General features: G+C 39.8%; 1 protein-coding gene across 1 annotated transcript in view; it reads right to left on the bottom strand.

Moving 5' to 3' along the window:
• Wdr49 (WD repeat domain 49) overlaps positions 1-17,547 on the bottom strand; it is a 162,167-nt gene extending 144,620 nt beyond the window's left edge. Inside the window, exons 1-2 of the mRNA XM_052180351.1 lie at positions 17,421-17,547; positions 1,931-2,079 (exon numbers count right to left, since the gene is read on the bottom strand). Coding sequence (XP_052036311.1) covers positions 1,931-2,079; positions 17,421-17,547 — 276 coding nt within the window. The remainder of the gene's footprint in view (positions 1-1,930; positions 2,080-17,420) is intronic.
• Positions 17,548-20,480: the final 2,933 nt, after the last annotated feature.

The raw sequence follows: 20,480 nt of genomic DNA, 5'->3' as shown, positions 1-20,480 counted from the left end.
ACAACAGACTCTCCCGGTGCTTTCGGGGAGCGCGGACGCGCACGCCCGCCATCCAGGTCACCTGGCGGACCCAAATAACAGTCATAGCCCTAGAGGAACTTTGCTCGGACCTTGGCCTCCCAGGCTTTTGCCTGGATTCAGGGCCTGGGCGACAAGGCTAACCTAGTGTGCACCAGCACGGTTGGGGAAATCGGCTGCCCAGCGGAGTGAGCAGAACACAGGGGAGGTCACAGCAGCATACACCTTCGGAGCTCCCTGGGGGTGCACACGGGTTCCATCTGGTCCACAGACACAATCTGGGGCAAGGCCTCAGGCAGAAGCCCTCAGGTCAACTCTCTCCGCTTCAGATCAGCCTGGGTGGCCGCACCACATCTCCAGGTCCCTCAAGAGGCTAGTGGGGGCTTCCGGGCGGCCATCTGGGAGAAGTCGGTGTGCTCCAATAAATCCTGCGGGCCCCAGCGGGAGCCTTCAGGTGCCTGCTTTGGGATCTGAACAGCCTGGACAACAGCACCCTGTCTACAGGCAGTGCAGGGTGTAAGCCGATAAATTATATCGAATAAAAAAAATAAAAAAAAATTTAAAAAAAGATATTAATTGGGTTGAGGATATTGGGTTGAATATTAATTTCTAGTATTAGAGTTTATACTATTACACAAATACATTCCTCTAATATAGAACAAAAAATATATCCACTTATCCATTTTTCTCTTCATAACCAAGTATCTTGAAATCTCTCATACATATATATATATATATATATATATATATATATATATATATATATATATATATATATGCACATGTGTGTGTGTGTGTGTGTGTATGTGTGTGTGTGTGTGTGTGCTTGCTGTATGTATTATGAGTGCCACCTGTATGCCTGGTACCTGTGGAGGACAGAATAGGGCATTAGCCATCAGAAACTGATGCTGTGGTGGCTTTGAACCCGACCAGGTGGAGTCTAGAAACATAAGGTGAGTCCTTCACAAGAGCAACAAGTTTTCTTAATCTCTAAGTCTTCCATCTTGTCAAAAATCTATAAAAGATTTGACTGAACCTTTAAAGTTTGTAATTATGTAATATGAAAAGTTTATAGTACATAAAAGGTAATTTTTGGATATTAAGAAGTTTTTTTTTATTCGATATATTGTTTATTTACATTTCAAATGATTTCCCCTTTTCTAGCCCCCCACTCCTCGAAAGTCCCATAAGCCCCCTTCTCTCCCCCTGTCCTCCCACCCACCCCTTCCCACTTCCCCATTCTGGTTTTGCCCCATACTTCTTGAAGTTTACTTATTAGATTTCTTAGTGTGCTCAGAATTCAATCTAAACTACATGGCTCTTGAGTCATTGCGCACTGTATTGAGACTGCCCCATCAAGATAAGAGTGTTTCTCAGTGGTAGGGTGATGATCAGCATGTATAAGGCTCTAAGTCAGATCCCTAATATCTCCAAATACAGACAGAAGTGTCCAAGTAAGATCATCAGACACATAGACATGTAATTGAAATTCACTATATACTTGATATATTTCAATTAGCTCAAATGTGTAATTTAATGAGTCTTTTAATATTAAACTGATACTAGTTAATCAACTCTGCCTTTTCACTATTTTACCTAAGCAACATTTCCTTATTCCCAAATCGATTTTTTCCATGTTGAATTAATGAGAACTTTGAATGCTCTTCACTTGCGATATCCAATAAAAATAATTAAACCTTTAAGTTCATGATTTGAACACAAATTTAATTTAATAATTTTTGTCCAGTTGTCAAGAATTTTTATAAAGCAACAATCAATCAATACCTGTTCCAAGTGTAGAGTTCTCAACTGATGTTGTATGAACAACTGATATCTCTCAGAGAAATCCAAGGGAGATTTCCATAGGAACTTGAAATGCATGTAGAAAAAATAAATGTGTAGATTTACTTACTTTATCCCTGGAGAAGCTGAAAAGTTGTTTTCTCTCAGCAAAGAATTGAACTGCAATGACACTGGCTGAATGACCCCATAGAACACCAACTGGTTTAGACAGGACATAGGGATTCCAAAGGCAAACTTTATTGTTGATGCCAGCTGTTGCTAGTCAGAATTTAAAAGAAAATAAAATGCTTTTAATAATCTTTTTGAAATGAGTTTGTTACATGTCTATAAGTTGAATAGTGCCTCCTGGTGAACACTAGTATCCCCGTCTTAAAAGAAGAAAAAACATAGCATTGCCCAACTAGACTTGAGTTCAGTTGAATGGAGGATATGGGTTGATCTTGAGGCAAGGGTACACATGAGCTAGAATAGAAGATAGCCTCATTTAGGAATCCAACCACAACTTGCCTGGGCACATTCATTCCTCTTAGCCTCAAAGTTTCCTATCTCTGGGACACAGGCAACTTAGACAGCATGAGAGGTATATGGGGGTGGGAGGGAAGAACCAAATGTTCATGGGTCACAAGTCAATAAATAAAAATATTAGAAATAAAATATTTTACCAGTGTTTCAAAGATGCCCAAGTCACAAATACTTCCATCCTGGATGTAGGTCAGGTATTTCTTTCTTTTCTTTTCTTTTCTTTCTTTTTTATTTTTTTATTTTTTTATTCGTTATATTTTTTATTTACGTTTCAAATGATTTCCCCTTTTCTAGACCCCAACTCCCCGAAAGTCCCATCAGCCCGCTTCCCTCCCCCTGTTTTCCCATCCAACCCTTCCCACTTCCCTGTTCTGGTTTTGCCCTATACTGCTTCACTGAGTCTGTGTCTGTTGAGACCTATAGGATTTGGAGAAAAGACCCTTTCTGAGGCTGTTTTGTTTGTCTGGCCTACTCTTTCGTTTCTGCCCTCTGGTCTTTCGGCAGCGCCTGAAGCTGAGCCTCAGCACATGCTTCCTGCTTTTTCCCGTGCTGGCTTGCGTGCTCTTGTTGGGTGGCTTGTGACAACTGGGTGCTGTATCTTGCGCGTCAGCCAGTTTTATTTCTTTTTTAATGATACATTTCTTGGTTTTATTTGAAACATATTTTTAAGCATTTTATGGAAGGATTTTACACTTGTCATTTACACAAATTACAAGGTTTGGCTTAAAGTCTTTAAAAAAATTCTAAAAATCTACCCCATGTGCAGCACAAGAATAAGCAAAACTACTTTACATTATACACATTTGGGGGGGGTTCACTTTTTTTTTATTTTCTATATTCTTTGTTTACATTCCAAATGATTTCCCCTTTCCCGGTTCTCCCCTCCCATAAATTCATTAATCCCTCTTCCCTCCACCCATTCCCCATTCACACCCCTCCCATTTCCCTGTCATGTTACACCCCTACAATGCTGGATCAAACCTTTCAAGGACCAGAGCCCTCTCCTTGCTTCTTTTTGGGAATCATTTGATATGTTAATTGTGTCTTGAGTACTCAGAGCTTCTGGGCTAATTAATATCCACTTATCAGTGACTGCATTCCATGTTTGTTCTTTTGTGATTGGGTTACCTCACTTAGGATGATATTTTCTAGTTCTAACCATGTGCCTAAAATTTCATGAATTCATTGTTTTTATTTGCTGAGTAGTACTCCATTGTGTAAATATACCACATTTTCTGTATCCATTCCTCCATTGAGGGACATCTGGGTCCTTTCCAGCTTCTGGCTATTATAAATAGTGCTGTTATGAACATAGTGGAGCATGTGTCCATATTGCATGCCAGGGAATCTTCTGGACATATAGCCAGATGTGGTATAACAGGGTCCTCCGGAAGGGTCATGCCCAGTATTCTGAGGAACCGCCAGACTGATTTGCAGAGTGGTTGTAGCAGCTTGCAATCCCACCAGCAGTGGAGGAATGTTTCTCTTTTTCCACATCCTCGCCAACAGCTGCTGTCTCTTGAGTTTTTAACCTTAGCCTCTCTGACTGGTGTGAGGTGAAATCTCAGGGTTGTTTTCACTTGCATTTCCCTGATGATTAATGATGTTGAACATTTCTTAAGGTGCTTCTCAGCCATTCGAAATTCTTCAGGTAAAAATTTTTTATTTAGCAATGTAACCCATTTTTAATAGGGATATTTAGCTCTCTGGAGTCTAACTTCTTGAGTTCTTTGTATATACTGGATATTAGCACTCTGTCTAATGGATGTAGGGTTGATAAAGATCTTTTCCCAATTTATTGGTTGCCATTTTGTCCTTTTGACAGTGTCCTTTGCCTTACAAAAATTTTGTAATTTTATGAAGTCCCATTTGTCAATTCTTGATCTTAGAGCATAAGTTCTGTTCAGGAACTTTTCCCCTGTGCCCATGTCCTCAAGGGTCTTCCCCAGTTTCTTTTCTATTAGTTTCAGTGTGTACGGTTTTATGTGGAGATCCTTGATCCACTTGGAGTTGAGCTTAGTACCAGGAGATAATAATGAATTGATTTGCATTCTTCTGCATGCTAACCTCCAGTTGATCCATCACCATTTGTTGAAAAGGCTATCTTTATTTCTCTGGATGGTTTTAGCTCTTTGGCGAAGTAATCATAGTTGTGTTGGTTCATTTCTGGGTATTCAATTCAATTACGTTGAACTACCTGCTTGTCACTGTACCAATACCATGCAGTTTTTTAAAGACTATTGCTCTGTAGTACTGCTTAAAGTCTGGGATACTGATTCCCCCAGAAGTTCTTTTACTGTTGAGAATAGTTTTAGCAATCCTGGATTTTTTTGTTATTCCAGATGAATTTGAGAATTGCTCTTTCTAACTCTATAAAGAACTGAATTGGGATTTTGATGGGGATTGCATAGAATCTGTATATTGCTTTTGGCACAATGGCCATTTTAACTATATTAATCCTGCCAAACCAGGAGCATGGAAGATTTTTCCATTTTCAGAGGTCTTCTTCAATTTCCTTCTTCAGAAACCTGAAGTTCTTGTCATACAGATCTTTCACTTGTTGGGTTAGAGTCACAACAATATACTCTATATTGTTTGTGGTTATTGTGAAAGGTGTCATTTCTCTAATTTCTTCCTCAGCCTGCTTATTCTTGAGTATAAGAAGGCAACTGATTTGTTTGAGTTGATTTTATAACCAACCACTTTGCTGAAGTTGTTTATCAGCTGTAGGATTTCTCTGGTGGAGTTTTCTGGGTCACTTAAGTATACTGTCATATCATCTGCAAATAGTGATAGTTTGACTTCTTCCTTTCCAATTTGTATTCATTTGACCTCCTCATGTTGTCTAATTGCTCTAGCTAGAACTTCAAGTTCTATATTGAAAAGATATGAAGAAAGGGGGCAGCCTTGTCTAGTCCCTGATTTTAGTGGGATTGCTTAAGTTTCTCTCCATTTAGTTTGATGTTGGCTACCGGTTTGCTGTATATTGCTTTTATTATGTTTAGGTACCGGTCTTGAATTCCTGTTTTTTCCAAGACATTTAGCATGAAAGGATGTTGAATTTTGTCAAAAGCTTTTTCAGCATCTAATGAAATGACCATGTGGTTTTTTTCTTTGAGTTTGTTTTATGTAGTGGATTGTATTGGTGGATTTCCTTATATTGAACCATCCCTGCATCCCTGGAATGAAAGCCTACTTGATCATGGTGGATGATCATTTTGATGTGTTCTTGGATTTGGTTGGTAAGAATTTTATTAACTATTTTTGCATCAATATTCATAGGGGAAATTGGCCTGAAGTTCCCTTTCTTTGTTGGATCTTTGTGTGGTTTTGGTATCAGCCTAATTGTGGCTTCATAGAACGAGTTGGGTAGAGTTCCTTCTGCTTCTATTTTGTGGAATAGTTTGAAAAGTATTGGTGTTAGGTCCTCTATGAAGGTCTGATAGAATTCTGCACTGAAGCCATCTGGTCCCATGCTTTTTTTGGTTGGGAGACTTTCTATGACCATTTTTATTCCTTCTGGTGTTAGGAAAATTGGTCTGAAGTTCTCTTTCTTTGTTGGATCTTTGTGTGGTTTTGGTATCAGTGTATTTGTGGCTTCATAGAACAAGGTAGTGTTCCTTCTGTTTCTATTCTGTGGAATAGTTTGAAGAATATTGGTGTTGGGTCTTCTTTGAATATCTGATAGAATTCTGCATTGAAGCCATCTGGTCCCGAGCTTTTTTTTTTGGTTGGGAAACTTTCTATGACCCCCCCCCTTTTATTTCTTTAGGGGTTATGGGACTGTTTAGATGATCTATTTGATCCTGATTTAATTTTGGTGTTTGATATCTGTCTAAGAAACTGTCCATTTCCTCCAGATTCTCCAGTTGTGTTGGGTACAGGCTTTTGTAGTAAGATATGATGATTTTTTGAATTACCTCAGTTTCTGTTGTTTAGTCTCCCTTTTCATTTCTAATTTTGTTCATCTGGATGCTGTCTCTGTGCCCTTTGGTTACTCTGGCTAAGGGTTTATATATCTTGTTGATTTTCTCAAAGAGCCAGCTCCTGGTTTTGTTGATTCTTTGTATGGTTCTCTTTGTTTCTACTTGATTGATTTCAGCCTTGAGTTTGATGATTTCCTGCCTTCTAATCCTCCTGGGTGAATTATCTTCTTTTTGTTCCAGGGCTTTCAGGTGTGGGATTAATCAGCTAGTATATGCTCTGTCCATTTTCTTTTTGGAGGCACTCAGGGCTATGAGTTTTCCTCTTAGCCTTGCTTTCATTGTGCCCCATGAATTTGGGTAAGTTGTGCCTTCATTTTCATTAAATACTAAAAAGTATTTCTTTCTTTATTTCTTCCCTGACCAAGGTATCATTGAGTATTGTTCAGCTTCCATGTGTATGTGAGCTTTCTGTTGTTTTTGTTGCTATTTTTTTATTCTATTATTTATTCGATATATTTTCTATTTACATATCAAATGATTCCCCCTTTTCTAGCCCCACACTCCCCGAAAATCCTATAAGCCCCCTTCTCTCCCCGTGTCTTCCCACGCACCCCTTCCCACTTCCCCATTCTGATTTTGCCGAATACTGCTTCACTGAGTCTTTCCAGAACAAGGGGCCACTCCTCCTTTCTTCATGTACCTCATTTGATGTGTGGATTATGTTTTGGGTATTCCAGTTTTCTAGGTTAATAACCACTTATCAGTGAGTGCATACCAGGATTCACCTTTTGAGTCTGGTTTACCGCACTTAGTATGATGTTCTCTAGCTCCATCCATTTGCCTAAGAATTTCATGAATAAATTGTTTCTAATGGCTGAATAGTACTCCATTGTGTAGATATGCCACAATTTTGCATCCACTCTTCTGTTGAGGGATACCTGGGTTCTTTCCAGCATCTTGCAATTATAAATAGGGCTGCTATGAACATAGTAGAGAATGTATCCTTATTACATGGTGAGGAATCCTCTGGGTATATGCCCAGGAGTGGTATAGCAGGATCTTCTGGAAGTGAGGTGCCCAGTTTTCAGAGGAACCGCCAGACTGATTTCCAGAGTGGTTGTACCAATTTGCAACCCCACCAGCAGTGGAGGAGTGTTCCTCCTTCTCCACACCCTCTCCAACACCTGCTGTCTCCTGAATTTTTTTTTTAGTTCGATATAATTTATTTACATTTCAAATGATTTCCCTTTTTTAGCCCCCCCACTCCCCGAAAGTCCCATAAGCCCCCTTCTCTTCCCCTGTCCTCCCACCCACCCCTTCCCACTTCCCCGTTCTGGTTTTGCCGAATACTGTTTCACTGAGTCTTTCCAGAACCAGGGGCCACTCCTCCTTTCTTCTTGTACCTCATTTGATGTGTGGATTATGTTTTGGGTATTCCAGTTTTCTAGGTTAATATCCACTTATTAGTGAGTGCATACCATGATTCACCTTTTGAGTCTGGGTTACCTCACTTAGTATGATGTTCTCTAGCTCCATCCATTTGCCTAAGAATTTCATGAATTCATTGTTTCTAATGGCTGAATAGTACTCCATTGTGTAGATATACCACATTTTTTGCATCCACTCTTCTGTTGAGGGATACCTGGGTTCTTTCCAGCATCTGGCAATTATAAATAGGGCTGCTATGAACATAGTAGAACATGTATCCTTATTACATGGTGGGGAGTCTTCTGGGTATATGCCCAGGAGTGGTATAGCAGGATCTTCTGGAAGTGAGGTGCCCAGTTTTCAGAGGAACTGCCAGACTGATTTCCAGAGTGGTTGTACCAATTTGCAACCCCACCAGCAGTGGAGGAGTGTTCCTCTTTCTCCACACCCTCTCCAACACCTGCTGTCTCCTGAATTTTTAATCTTAGCCATTCTGACTGGTACAAGATGAAATCTTAGGGTTGTTTTGATTTGCATTTCCCTAATGACTAATGAAGTTGAGCATTTTTTAAGATGCTTCTCCGCCATCCGAAGTTCTTCAGGTGAGAATTCTTTGTGTAACTCTGTACCCCCATTTTTTAATAGGGCTGTTTGGTTTTCTGGAGTCTAACTTCTTGAGTTCTTTATATTTATTGGATATTAGCCCTCTATCTGATGTAGGATTGGTGAAGATCTTTTCGCAATTTGTTGGTTGCCGATTTGTCCTCTTGATGGTGTCCTTTGCCTTACATAAACTTTGTAATTTTATGAGGTCCCATTTGTCAATTCTTGCTCTTAGAGCATACGCTATTGGTGTTCTGTTCAGAAACTTTCTCCCTGTACCGATGTCCTCAAGGGTCTTCCCCAGTTTCTTTTCTATTAGCTTCAGAGTGTCTGGCTTTATGTGGAGGTCCTTGATCCATTTGGATTTGAGCTTAGTACAAGGAGACAAGGATGGATCAATTCACATTCTTCTGCATACTGACCTCCAGTTGACCCAGCACCATTTGTTGAAAAGGCTATCTTTTTTCCATTGGATGTTTTCAGCCTCTTTGTCGAGGATCAAGTGGCCATAGGTATGTGGGTTCATTTCTGGATCTTCAATCCTGTTCCATTGATCCTCCTGCCTGTCACTGTACCAATACCATGCAGTTTTTAACACTATTGCTCTGTAGTATTGCTTGAGGTCAGGGATACTGATTCCCCCAGATTTTCTTTTGTTGCTGAGAATAGTTTTAGCTATCCTGGGTTTTTTGTTGTTCCAGATGAATTTGATAATTGCTCTTTCTAACTCTGTGAAGAATTGAGTTGGGATTTTGATGGGTATTGCTTTGAATCTGTATAGTGCTTTAGGCAAAATGGCCATTTTAACTATATTGATTCTACCGATCCATGAGCATGGGAGGTTTTCCCATTTTTTGAGGTCTTCTTCCATTTCCTTCTTCAGAGTCTTGAAGTTCTTGTCATACAGATCTTTCACATGTTTGGTAAGAGTCACCCCAAGATACTTTATACTGTTTGTGGCTATTGTGAAAGGGTCATTTCCCTAATTTCTTTCTCAGCCTGCTTATCCTTTGAGTATAGGAAGGCCACTGATTTGCTTGAGTTGATTTTATAACCTGCCACTTTGCTGAAGTTGTTTATCAGCTGTAGGAGCTCTCTAGTGGAGTTCTTTGGGTCACTTAGGTAGACGATCATGTCGTCTGCAAATAATGATAGTTTGACTTCTTCCTTTCCAATTTGTATCCCTTTGACCTCCTTATGTTGTCGAATTGCCTGAGCTAGTACCTCAAGTACAATATTGAAAAGATAAGGAGAAAGGGGGCAGCCTTGTCTGGTCCCTGATTTCAGTGGGATTGCTTCAAGTTTCTCTCCATTTAGTTTGATGCTGGCTACCGGTTTGCTGTATATTGCTTTTACTACATTGAGGTATGGGCCTTGAATTCCTGTTCTCTCCAAGACTTTAAGCATGAAAGGATGCTGAATTTTGTCAAATGCTTTTTCAGCATCCAATGAAATGACCATGTGGTTTTGTTCTTTGAGTTTCTTTATGTAGTGGATTGTATTGATGGATTTCCGTATATTGAACCAACCCTGCATTCCCGGGATAAAGCCTACTTGATCATGGTGGATGATCGTTTTGATGTGTTCTTGGATTCGGTTGGCAAGAATTTTATTGAGTATTTTTGCATCGATGTTCATAAGGGAAATTGGTCTGAAGTTCTCTTTCTTTGCTGGATCTTTTTGTGGATTTGGTATCAGTGTAATTGTGGCTTCGTAGAAGGAATTGGGTAGTGTTCCTTCTGTTTCTATTTTGTGGAATAATTTGAAGAGTATTGGTGTTAACTCTTCTTTGAAGGTCTGGTAGAATTCTGCACTGAAGCCATCTGGTCCTGTGCTTTTTTTGGTTGGAAGACTTTCTATGACTCCTTCTATTTCTTTAGGCATTATGGGACTGTTTAGATGGTCTAGTTGGTCCTGATTTAATTTTGGTATTTGGTATCTGTCAAGGAAATTGTCCATTTCCTCCAGATTCTCCAGTTGTGTTGAGTACAGGCTCTTGTAGTAGGATCTGATGATTTTTTGGATTTCCTCAGTTTCCGTTGTTATATCTCCCTTTTCATTTCTAAGTTTGTTAATTTGGATACTTTCTCTGTGCCCTTTGGTCAGTCTGGCTAAGGGTTTATCTATCTTGTTGATTTTCTCAAAGAACCAGCTCCTGGTTTTGTTGATTTTTTGTATGGTTCTCTTTGTTTCTATTTGATTAATTTCGGCCCTGAGTTTGATGATTTCCTGCCTTCTACTCCTCCTGGGCGAAATAGCTTCTTTTTGTTCTAGGGCTTTCAGGTGTGTCATTAAGCTGGTAATGTATGCTCTCTCCATTTTCTTTTTGGAGGCACTCAGGGCTATGAGTTTTCCTCTTAGCACTGCTTTCATTGTGTCCCATAGATTTGGGTATGTTGTGTTTTCATTTTCATTGTGTTCTAAAAAGTCTTTAATTTCTTTCTTTATTTCTTCCTTGACCAAGGTATCATTGAGTAGAGTATTGTTCAGTTTCCACGTGTATGTGGGTTTTCTGTTGTTTCTGTTGCTATTGAAGACCACTTTTACTCCATAGTGATCAGATAGGAGGCATGGGATTAGTTCTATCTTCTTATATTTGTTGAGGTCTGTCTTGTGACCAATTATATGGTCGATTTTGGAGAAGGTACCATGAGGTGCTGAGAAAAAGGTATATTCTTTTGTTTTAGGATAGAATGTTCTATATATATATCTGTTAAATCTAATTGGTCCAAAGCTTCAATTAGTTTCATTGTGTCCCTGTTTAGTTTCTGTTTTCCTGATCGGTCCATTGAGGAAAGTGCAGTGTTGAAGTCACCCACAATTATTGTGTTAGGTGCAATGTGTGCTTTTAGTTTTAATAAAGTTTCTTTTACGAAAGAGGGTGCCCTTGCATTTGGGGCATAGATGTTCAGGATTGACAGTTCTTCTTTTTGTATTTTTCCTTTGACCAGCAAGAAGTGTCCCTCAGGGTCTCTTTTGATGACTTTGGGTTGAAAGTCAATTTTATCTGATATTAAAATGGCTAGTCCAGCTTGTTTCCTGAGACCATTTGCTTGTAAAATTGTCTTCCAGCCTTTTACTCTAAGGTAGTGTTTGTCTTTGACCCTGAGGTGTGTTTCCTGTAAGCAGCAAAATGTAGGGTCCTGTTTACGTATCCATTCAGTTAGTCTGTGTCTTTTTATTGGGGCATTAAGTCCATTGGTGTTAAGAGATATTAAGGAATAGTGATTGTTACTTCCTATCATTTTTTGACGTTATTTTTTAAATTTGAATGCTTAACTTCTTTTGGGTTTGATGAAAAGTTACTATCTTGCTTTTTCCAGGATGAAGTTTCCCTCCTTGTATTGGTGTTGTCCTCCTATTATCCTTTTTAGGGCTGGGTTTGTGGATAGATATTGGGTAAACTTGGTTTTGTCATGAAATATCTTAGTTTCTCCATCTATGGTGATTGAGAGTTTTGCTGGATATAGTAGTTTTGGTTGGCATTTGTGTTCTCTTAGAGTCTGCATGAGATCTGCCCATGACCTTCTAGCCTTCATAGTCTCAGGTGAAAAGTCTGCTGTGATTCTGATAGGTCTTCCTTTATATGTTACTTGGCCTTTTTCTCTTACTGCCTTTAGTATTCTTTCTTTGTTTAGAACATTTGGTGTTTTGATTATTATGTGACAGGAAGTATTTCTGTTCTGGTCCAGTCTGTTTGGAGTTCTGTAGGCTTCTTGTATATTCATGGGCATCTCTCTCTTTAGGTTAGGGAAGTTTTCTTCCATAATTTTATTGAAGATGTTTGCTGGCCCTTTAAGTTGTGAATCTTCACTCTCATCTATGCCTATAATCCTTAGGTTTGGTCTTCTCATTGTGTCCTGGATTTCCTGGATATTTTGGGTTACAAGCTTTTTGCATTTTGCATTTTCTTTAACTGTTGAGTCCATGGTTTCTATGGAATCTTCAGCATCTGAGATTCTTTCTTCTATCTCTTGTATTCTGTTGTTGATATTTGCATCTCTGTCCCCTGAGTTCTTCCCAAGGCTTTCTATCTCCAAAGTTGTCTCCCTTTGAGTTTTCTTAGTTGTTTCTACTTCTGATTTTAGATCCTGGATGGTTTTGCTTAGCTCCTTCACTTGCTTGTTTGTGCTTTCCTGTAATTCTTTAAGAGATTTTTGTGTTTCCTCTTTCATGACCTCAGCCTGTTGACCAAAGTTCTCCTGTATTTCTTTAAGAGATTTTTGTGTTTCGTCTTTCATGACCTCAGCCTGTTGACCAAAGTTCTCCTGTATTTCTTTAAGTGTTTTTTGCATTTCCTCATTGTTGGCTTTTGTATTCTCCTGGATTTCTTTCAATGATTTTTGTGTTTCCCTTGCAAGGGCTTCTAACTTTTGATCCATTTTCTCCTGAATTTCTTTTAGTATGTCCTTCATGTGTTCCTGTACCAGCATCATGACCAGTGATTTTAAATCCAAATCTTGTTTTACTGGTGTGATGGGGTATCCAGGACATGTTGGTAGAGGAGAATTGGGTTCAGATGTTGCCATATTGCCTTGATTTCTGTTAGTGACGTTCCTGCGTTTGCCTTTTGCCATCTAGTTCTCACTGGTGTTAGTTTTTCTTGTCAGTGCTGGACTCACCAGTGCAAGCTGCCCCTTCCCAGTTGGCCTCTGGTGCACAGCTTACCTCCTGTACTGCTTGTAGACAGGGTGCTGATGCCCAGGCTGTTCAGATCCCAAAGCAGGCACCCGAAGGCTCCCGCTGGGGCCCGCTGGATTCACTGGAGCACACTGACTTCTCCCAGCTGGCCACCCGGAAGCCCAGCTAGCCTCTTGCAGGACTTGGAGATGTGGTGCTGCCGCCCAGGCTGATCTCAGTCTGTCCGATCCCTGGAGTCCGAAACCAAGATGGATGCACCTCTCCTAACTGGTGGGAGGCCGAGTTCTGAAGTGGCTTCCGTGCAGGAAAGGCGCCGCACAACTGCAGCTGCTTGCTGCCCTGCTGGTGAGCGAAGGTCAGTGGTTGTGGGCGCAGGGCCTAACTGGACCCTGTGTCGCCTTGGTTCCACTGCTGATGGCCCTTCAGCTGGACCAGCCACTGCTGCACTGCCACTGCCGCCGCCGCCGAAGTCCGTTTTTGTTGCTATTGAAGACCACTCTTACTCCATAGTGGTCTAATAGGAGGCATGGGATTAGTTCAACCTTCTTATATCTGTTGAGGTCTATCTTGTGACCAATTATATGGTTGATTTTGGAGAAGGTACCATGAGGTGCTACGAAAAAGGTATATTCTTTTGCTTTAGGATGAAATGTTTTATTCAATCCAATTGGTCCAAAGCTTCAATTAGTTTCACTGTGTCCCTGTCCTTGTTTAGTTTGTGTTTTCCTGATTGGTGTATTGAGGAGAGTAGAGTGTTGAAGTCACCCAAAATTATTGTGTTAGGTGGAATGTGTGCTTGAGCTTTAGCGAAGTTTCTTTTATGAATGAGGGTGCCCTTGCATTTGGAGCATAGATGTTCAGACTTGAGAGTTCTTCTTGGTGGATTTTTCCTTTGACCAATAAGAAGTATCCTTCTGTGTCCATTTTGATGACTTTAGGTTGAAAGTCAATTTTATCTGATATTAAAATAGCTACTAAGGCTTGTTTCCTGAGACCATTTGCTTGTAAAATAATTTTCCAGCCCTTTACTCTGTGGTAGTGTTTGTCTTTGACACTGAGGTGTGTTTCCTGTATGCAGCAAAATGTAGGGTCCTGTTTATATAGCCAGTCTGTTATTCTATAGAATTGAGTCCATTGATCTTAAGAGATATTAAGAAATAGTGATTATTACTTACTGCTATTTTTTATGTTATTTTTATGCTTGAGTAGTTATATCCTTTTGGATTTGATGAAAAAAGGTTACTATCCTGCTTTTTCCAGGGTGTAGTTTCCCTCCTTGTATTGGTGTTTTCCACCTATTATCTTTTGTAGGGCTGGGTTTGTGGAAAGATATTGTGTAAATTTGGTTTTGTCATGGAATATCTTCGTTTCTCCATCTATAGTGATTGAGAGTTTTGCTGGGTATAGTAGTCTTGGTTGGCATTTGTGTTCTCTTAGAGTCTGCATGAGATCTGCCCAGGATCTTCTAGCTTTCACGGTCTCTGGTGAGAAGTCTGATGTAATTCTGATAGGTCTTCCTTTATATGTTACTTGACCTTTTTCTCTTACTGCCTTTAATATTCTTTCTTTGTTTAGTACATTTGGGGTTTTAGTTATTATGTGACAGGAGGTATTTCTGTTCTGGTCTATCCCATTTGGAGTTCTGTAGGCTTCTTGTATATTCATGGGCATCTCTCTTTTTAGGTTAGGGAAGTTTTCTTCCATAATTTTGTCGAAGATATTTGCTGGCCCTTTAAGTTGTAAATCTTCACTCTCATCTATACCTATAATCCTTAGGTTTGGCCTTCTCATTGTGTCCTGGGTTTCCTGGATGTTTTGGTTTACAAGCTTTTTGCATTTTGCATTTTCTTTAACTGTTGAGTCAATGGTTTCTATGGTATCTTCAGCATCTGAGATTCTTTCTTCCATCTCTTGTATTCTGTTGTTGATATTTGCATCTATGGTCCCTGATTTCTTCCCAAGGTTTTTCTATCTCCAAAGTTGTCTCCCTTTGTGATTTCTTAGTTGTTTCTACTTCTGTTTTTAGATCCTGGATGTTTTTGCTCAGTTCCTTCACTTGTATGTTTGTGTTTTCCTGTAGTTGTTTAAGAGATTTTTGTGTTTCATCTCTCATGACTTCTGCCTGTTGACCCAAGTTCTCCTGTATTTCTTTAAGTGTTTTTTGCATTTCCTCTTTATTGACTTCTATCTGTTGACCCATATTCTCCTGAATTTCTTTAAATGATTTTTGTGTTTCCCTTGTAAGAGCTTCTACCTTTTTTGTCCATTTTCTCCTGTATTTCTTTAGGACAATTATTTATGTCCTTCTTGTGTTCCTCTAACAGCATCATGACCAGTGATTTTAAATCCAAATCTTGTTTTTCTGGTGTGTTGGGGTATCCAGGACTTGCTGTTGTCAGAGAATTGGGTTTGGATGCTGCCATATTGCCTTGATTTCTATTCATAGCGTTCCTGCATTTTGCCATCTGGTTATCTCTGGTGTTAGTTGGTCCTGTTGCCACTGGCTGGTGCTTGAACCTCCTCTAAGCCTGTAAGGCTATTTCTGCTCCTCTGGATGACTGGGTTTCCTCTGGCACCATTTCATTTCGGATGGGCTGCCCCACTCTTGGGTGTTGATGGAGCTCTGGTGTGCCTTGCCCCAAGCAATGTTATACTAGGGGTTGTCTCTGTGTACCTGGAGATGCCTAACCTATCTGACTGGGAGCAAAGATGGTGGGTGGCTGGGAGCCCCTCCAAGTGCCGATTACTCAGCAGGGCAATTGACCCATATCAGGGCTGGCACACAGACAAACTGCAGAGTTGCCCACATCTTTGGCATAGGCAGAAGCCTGGCAGTCTGTGTCCCAAGTGATGTTTAACTCCAGGTATCTCTGTGTACCTGGAGCTGCCTGTCCTGTCTGTCTGAGAGTGAAGATGGCAGTGGGAAGTATACACACTTTTTATCAAAGGAGATACAAAATTCTGGCTTGTAGTTTTAGACAAATACCAGACACTTCAAACTAAACACAAAGGGTTAACATCAATTCTCAAAAATAAGCCTGCACTTCTGTGTTGTATTTCTCTGAGATGTAAATACCATATTCCTAACAGATTTTACATTTTCTTTTTCAAAGAAAACCTGACACGTTTCCAGTAAACAAGTCCCTCTCTATTTGCTAAGTTCTCAACCAGTTTACTCTTTCCTCTTAGTGCCAGAGACCATGGACCCATGAAGAAGAGACCCTGACAGTGACTGTTTCAGTGCAAAACGCCAAAGAGCTATAATGGGTGGGAATGGTTCTGCTGTATTTTTCAGGATCAGGTATTTCTGATCGTGGCTTCTTTATATTCCGAGACCATTTCAAGACCAAGCTGTGTAATACACACTATAACTCTCTGGTTGTTTCTTCGTCTTGAACTGGCTATGCAGCTGTGATTATCATCCTTTCAGGCACTGCGAAAAGTGCCAAATAGGCAAGTATAGGAGAACTGAATAATAGCCAGCCAGTGAGTTAAATGGCTGATGTGAGTCCTTACTAAACACTTCTAGCCTTCTCTGCTATAGGTGAAGTATTCTTGGAAGTCGTTGCATCTTACAAAGCCTATGTTAAGGTATTTTGTAAGTGCTGTTATCATTGCAAATTCAAGTATCTGTTCTCTTAACTAACACCAGTATTATACCCATAAATGGTAGCTACTAAATGTGGGTTTGTGTGACCCATACCATAGGCCATATGTGTTCTTTATAACTCCTCTATTAATTTTTCAATAACAGATCTACATGTCAGTTTTATAGTGATTTAACATACATATTGACATATCAAGTCATCAAATTTCAGAATATGTAGGTATCTCATTTAAAAGACTAATACCTGGAAAACATGCTTCCTATAACTTTATATCAAAAATATTGCCACAATAAATTAAAACCAAGATAGCCTGTAAATTTGCAAAACAAAAAAGTTTGAAAATATAGTCTGAAGAGTATATAAGATTCACAGTTATGCTGAAGTGAGCAAGTGTGTGTGCATGTATGCATTTGCATGTATACATTTATGTACATGTGACACATATGTATATATGTACATGTGTCATGCTTTTGTGTGTGTCTATGTGTTTGTATGTGTGTGTGTTTGTATGTATTGGTGATGAAAGTGATTGATTTGTTTGGGTTCAGCGTTTCATGGTGATACAAAGATAGCAGAATAGCAGATGCTGTACAAACTGTCTTTTTCCCTATAGCATCTTCAACCCCTACCAATTCTAATAAAAAGACTCATTAAAGCATTGGGGTGCTTTCTCAAATTTCACCCCAGTGTAATTCAAATGCACTGTACATCATATGCATCATTATCAAACATTCCCAGGCAATAAAATGTGGGCTGCTCAAGTTGGTCTCCCTGGCAATAAAGCAACAAGGTGCAGTACTTCTCTGCATACAAATATGCATTCTAGACAATTTATGAGGCCCTCATAGTTATCATGATTTATTTTACATACCAATTAAATTGAGCCGAGAGTGGTAATCAAAAGCGTGAATGCCTTGAGCAACGTCAAAAGATGTCATTTTAAGAAGTTTTTTTGACTTCTCTCTCCATGCCAGCACTACAGTATTTGTACTGCTCATTGTACTGGAAATAAAAGCATCTAAAGAAGCATTGTAAGTAACTGAAAAAAAAAATAAGGATATAATCTTCAATTGTTTATTCATCAGATACTAGCAATAGAAATATTTAAATACAATAATAGTAAAATTTACTCTCAGGGTGTGCTCACATGCCCTAGCACTCAGAAGAGCTCATTCGTGCATCCCATCTCCAAAGAATTTATAGGAAAAAAAATAGCATCCCCATTCTGATTTTCCTTCCACTTTAGAAATACCTTAAGGGTTTTGTTTGCTTGTTTATTTGTCGAGGGCATAGATCAGTAAACAACACTCATGACAAAAATCATGGAGCATTGTGTAGACAGACAGTAGTCAGAATTTTGAAGTTTACTGCACTGACCTGAGTTAGGCAAACAAGAACTAGCAAGTTTCTGCTTGCTCTAGCTCATTGTCAAATAATAATTTGTTTAAAATTTGAACAATCTGGAATGTTTAAGAGTAGATTGGTCAAAACTCAGAATTAGTATAAGTCCCAAATGTAGCTAAGATTCAGGTCAATATGGTGGGCCCTCTGTCAGATGTTGTGGATAAAAACCTACTTCTAGTGCAAAGAATGGGTGGCCACCTTGTATCATAATGACTTTCATTCTTTTTTTTCACATTTTTTATTGAATATATTCTTCATTTACATTTCAAATGTTATATCCTTTCCTCATTTCCCCCCTCCAGAAAACCCCCAACCCATTCTCCCACCCCCTGCCTCCAAGAATATGCCCCTCTACCCAACCCACTCCCACCTCTCCCCCACCCCGAATTCTCCACACTGGGGCATCTATCAAGCCTTCATAGGACCAAGGACCTCTCCTCCCACTGATGCCAGACAAGGTATTCCTCTGCCACATTTTTGGCTAGAACCATGTGTACCCCTTGGTTGATGGCTTAGTCCCTGAGAGCCCTAGGATGTCTGGTTGTCCAACATCATTATTCTTCCCATGGGGCTGAAAAACCCTTCAGCTCCTCCAGCCCTCCCTCCAACTCCTCCAGTGGGGACCCCACGCTCAGACCAATGGTTGGCTACTAGCATCTGCCTCTGTAACTGTATGGCTCTGGCAGGGACCCTTCAGAGGCAACCATGACAGGCTCCTTTTGGTATGTACTTCTTGTCATCCATAATAGTGTCGGGGTTTGGTGACTGTTTATAGAATAAATTCCCAGGTAGGACAGTCTATGATAGGCCTTTCCTTCAGTTTCTGCTCCACACTTTGTCTCCACAACTGCTCCTGTGAGTATTTTGTTCCCTTTCTCAGAAAAACCAAAGCACCCCCATTTTGGTCTTCTTGAGCTTCCTAGGTTCTGTGAATTGTAACTTGTTTATTTTGAGCTTTTGGGCTAATATCCACTTACCAGTCAGTGTATACCATGTGTCTTCTTTTGTGATTGGGTTACCTCACTCAGGATGACACTTTCTAGTTCCATCCTTTGCCTAAAAATTTAATGAATTCATTGTTTTTAATAGCTGAATAATACTTTGTGGTGTAGATATACCACATTTCTGTATCCATTCCTCTATTGAAGGACATCTGGATTTTTTTCCAGCTTATAGCTATTATAAATAAGGCTGCTATGAACATAGTGGAGCATGTGTTCTTATTACATGTTGGAGCATCTTCTGGGTATATGCCCAGGAGTGATATAGCTGGATCCTCGGGTATTACTTTGTTTAATTTTCTGAGAAACCACCGAATTGATTTCCAGAGTGGTTTTATTAGCTTGCAATCCCACAAGCAATGGAGGAATGTTCCTCTTTCTCCACATCCTCACCAGCATCTGCTTTTACCTGAGTTTTTCATCTTAGCCATTCTGACCAGTGTGAGGTAGAATCTCAGGGTGGTTTTGATTTGCATTTCACTGATAACTAAGGATGGTGAACATTTCTTTAGGTGCTTCAGAGCCATTCAGGTTTCCTCAGCTGAGAATTCTGTTTAGCTCTGTATCCCATTTTTTGATAGGGTTATTTGACTCTCTGGAGTCTAACTTCTTTAGTTCTTTGTATATATGGGCTTTCATTCTTGTCATAATCACAAGCTCCCTAACACAAGTAACTGCTTCTAGACCAGCATGGAACATGATACCCTATACTCACATAGAATCCCTCTCTTGTTTTCTTGCCCAGAAAAAATAATTTACTTGTACCCAGAACTGAAAGATTTCTGACTTCATGCCAAGATTAAATTCTTGCATCACCAAAGCATTCTGTCACTGGTATAGCATATGGAGAGTTGCTTAAGCATAAGCACTTTAAAATTTTTCTGCCTGATGCTTCTTAGGTAGAATCAAATGAGGTAGACATAGACCTGGAAGACAATTCTCAGTGTATCAGGAGCATCTGTATACATCTAACGAAGCTGAGCACTGGCTGCCATTTAGTGAAGATTATCTTTTCAAAGACTTGTGTATAACAAACAGCCTTGGAATGCACAGATAGTGTCTCCCTTTGAAGGAAATGGCAGGCATGAAGGACAAAAGTAGCTTTCTCTGGAGCAAACGGAATTGCATGTCCTGTGCTTCTCTAAAAAGCTCAGATTTCTTTTTTTTTTTAATTTTTTTTATTCGATATAATTTATTTACATTTCAAATGATTTCCCCTTTTCTAGCCCCCCACTCCCCGGAAGTCCCATAAGCCCCCTTCTCTTCCCCTGTCCTCACACCCACCCCTTCCCACTTCCCCGTTCTGGTTTTGCCGAATACTGTTTCACTGAGTCTTTCCAGAACCAGAGGCCACTCCTCCTTTCTTCTTGTACCTCATTTGATGTGTGGATTATGTTTTGGGTATTCCAGTTTTCTAGGTTAGTAACCACTTATTAGTAAGTGCATACCATGATTCACCTTTTGAGTCTGGGTTACCTCACTTAGTATGATGTTCTCTAGCTCCATCCATTTGCCTAAGAATTTCA

Source organism: Apodemus sylvaticus, chromosome 4 (genome assembly GCF_947179515.1).
Source record: "Apodemus sylvaticus chromosome 4, mApoSyl1.1, whole genome shotgun sequence".
Lineage (NCBI taxonomy): Eukaryota > Metazoa > Chordata > Mammalia > Rodentia > Muridae > Apodemus > Apodemus sylvaticus.
Note: the sequence above shows the minus strand (reverse complement) of the source record. Positions and strands in the feature narration are given on the sequence as shown.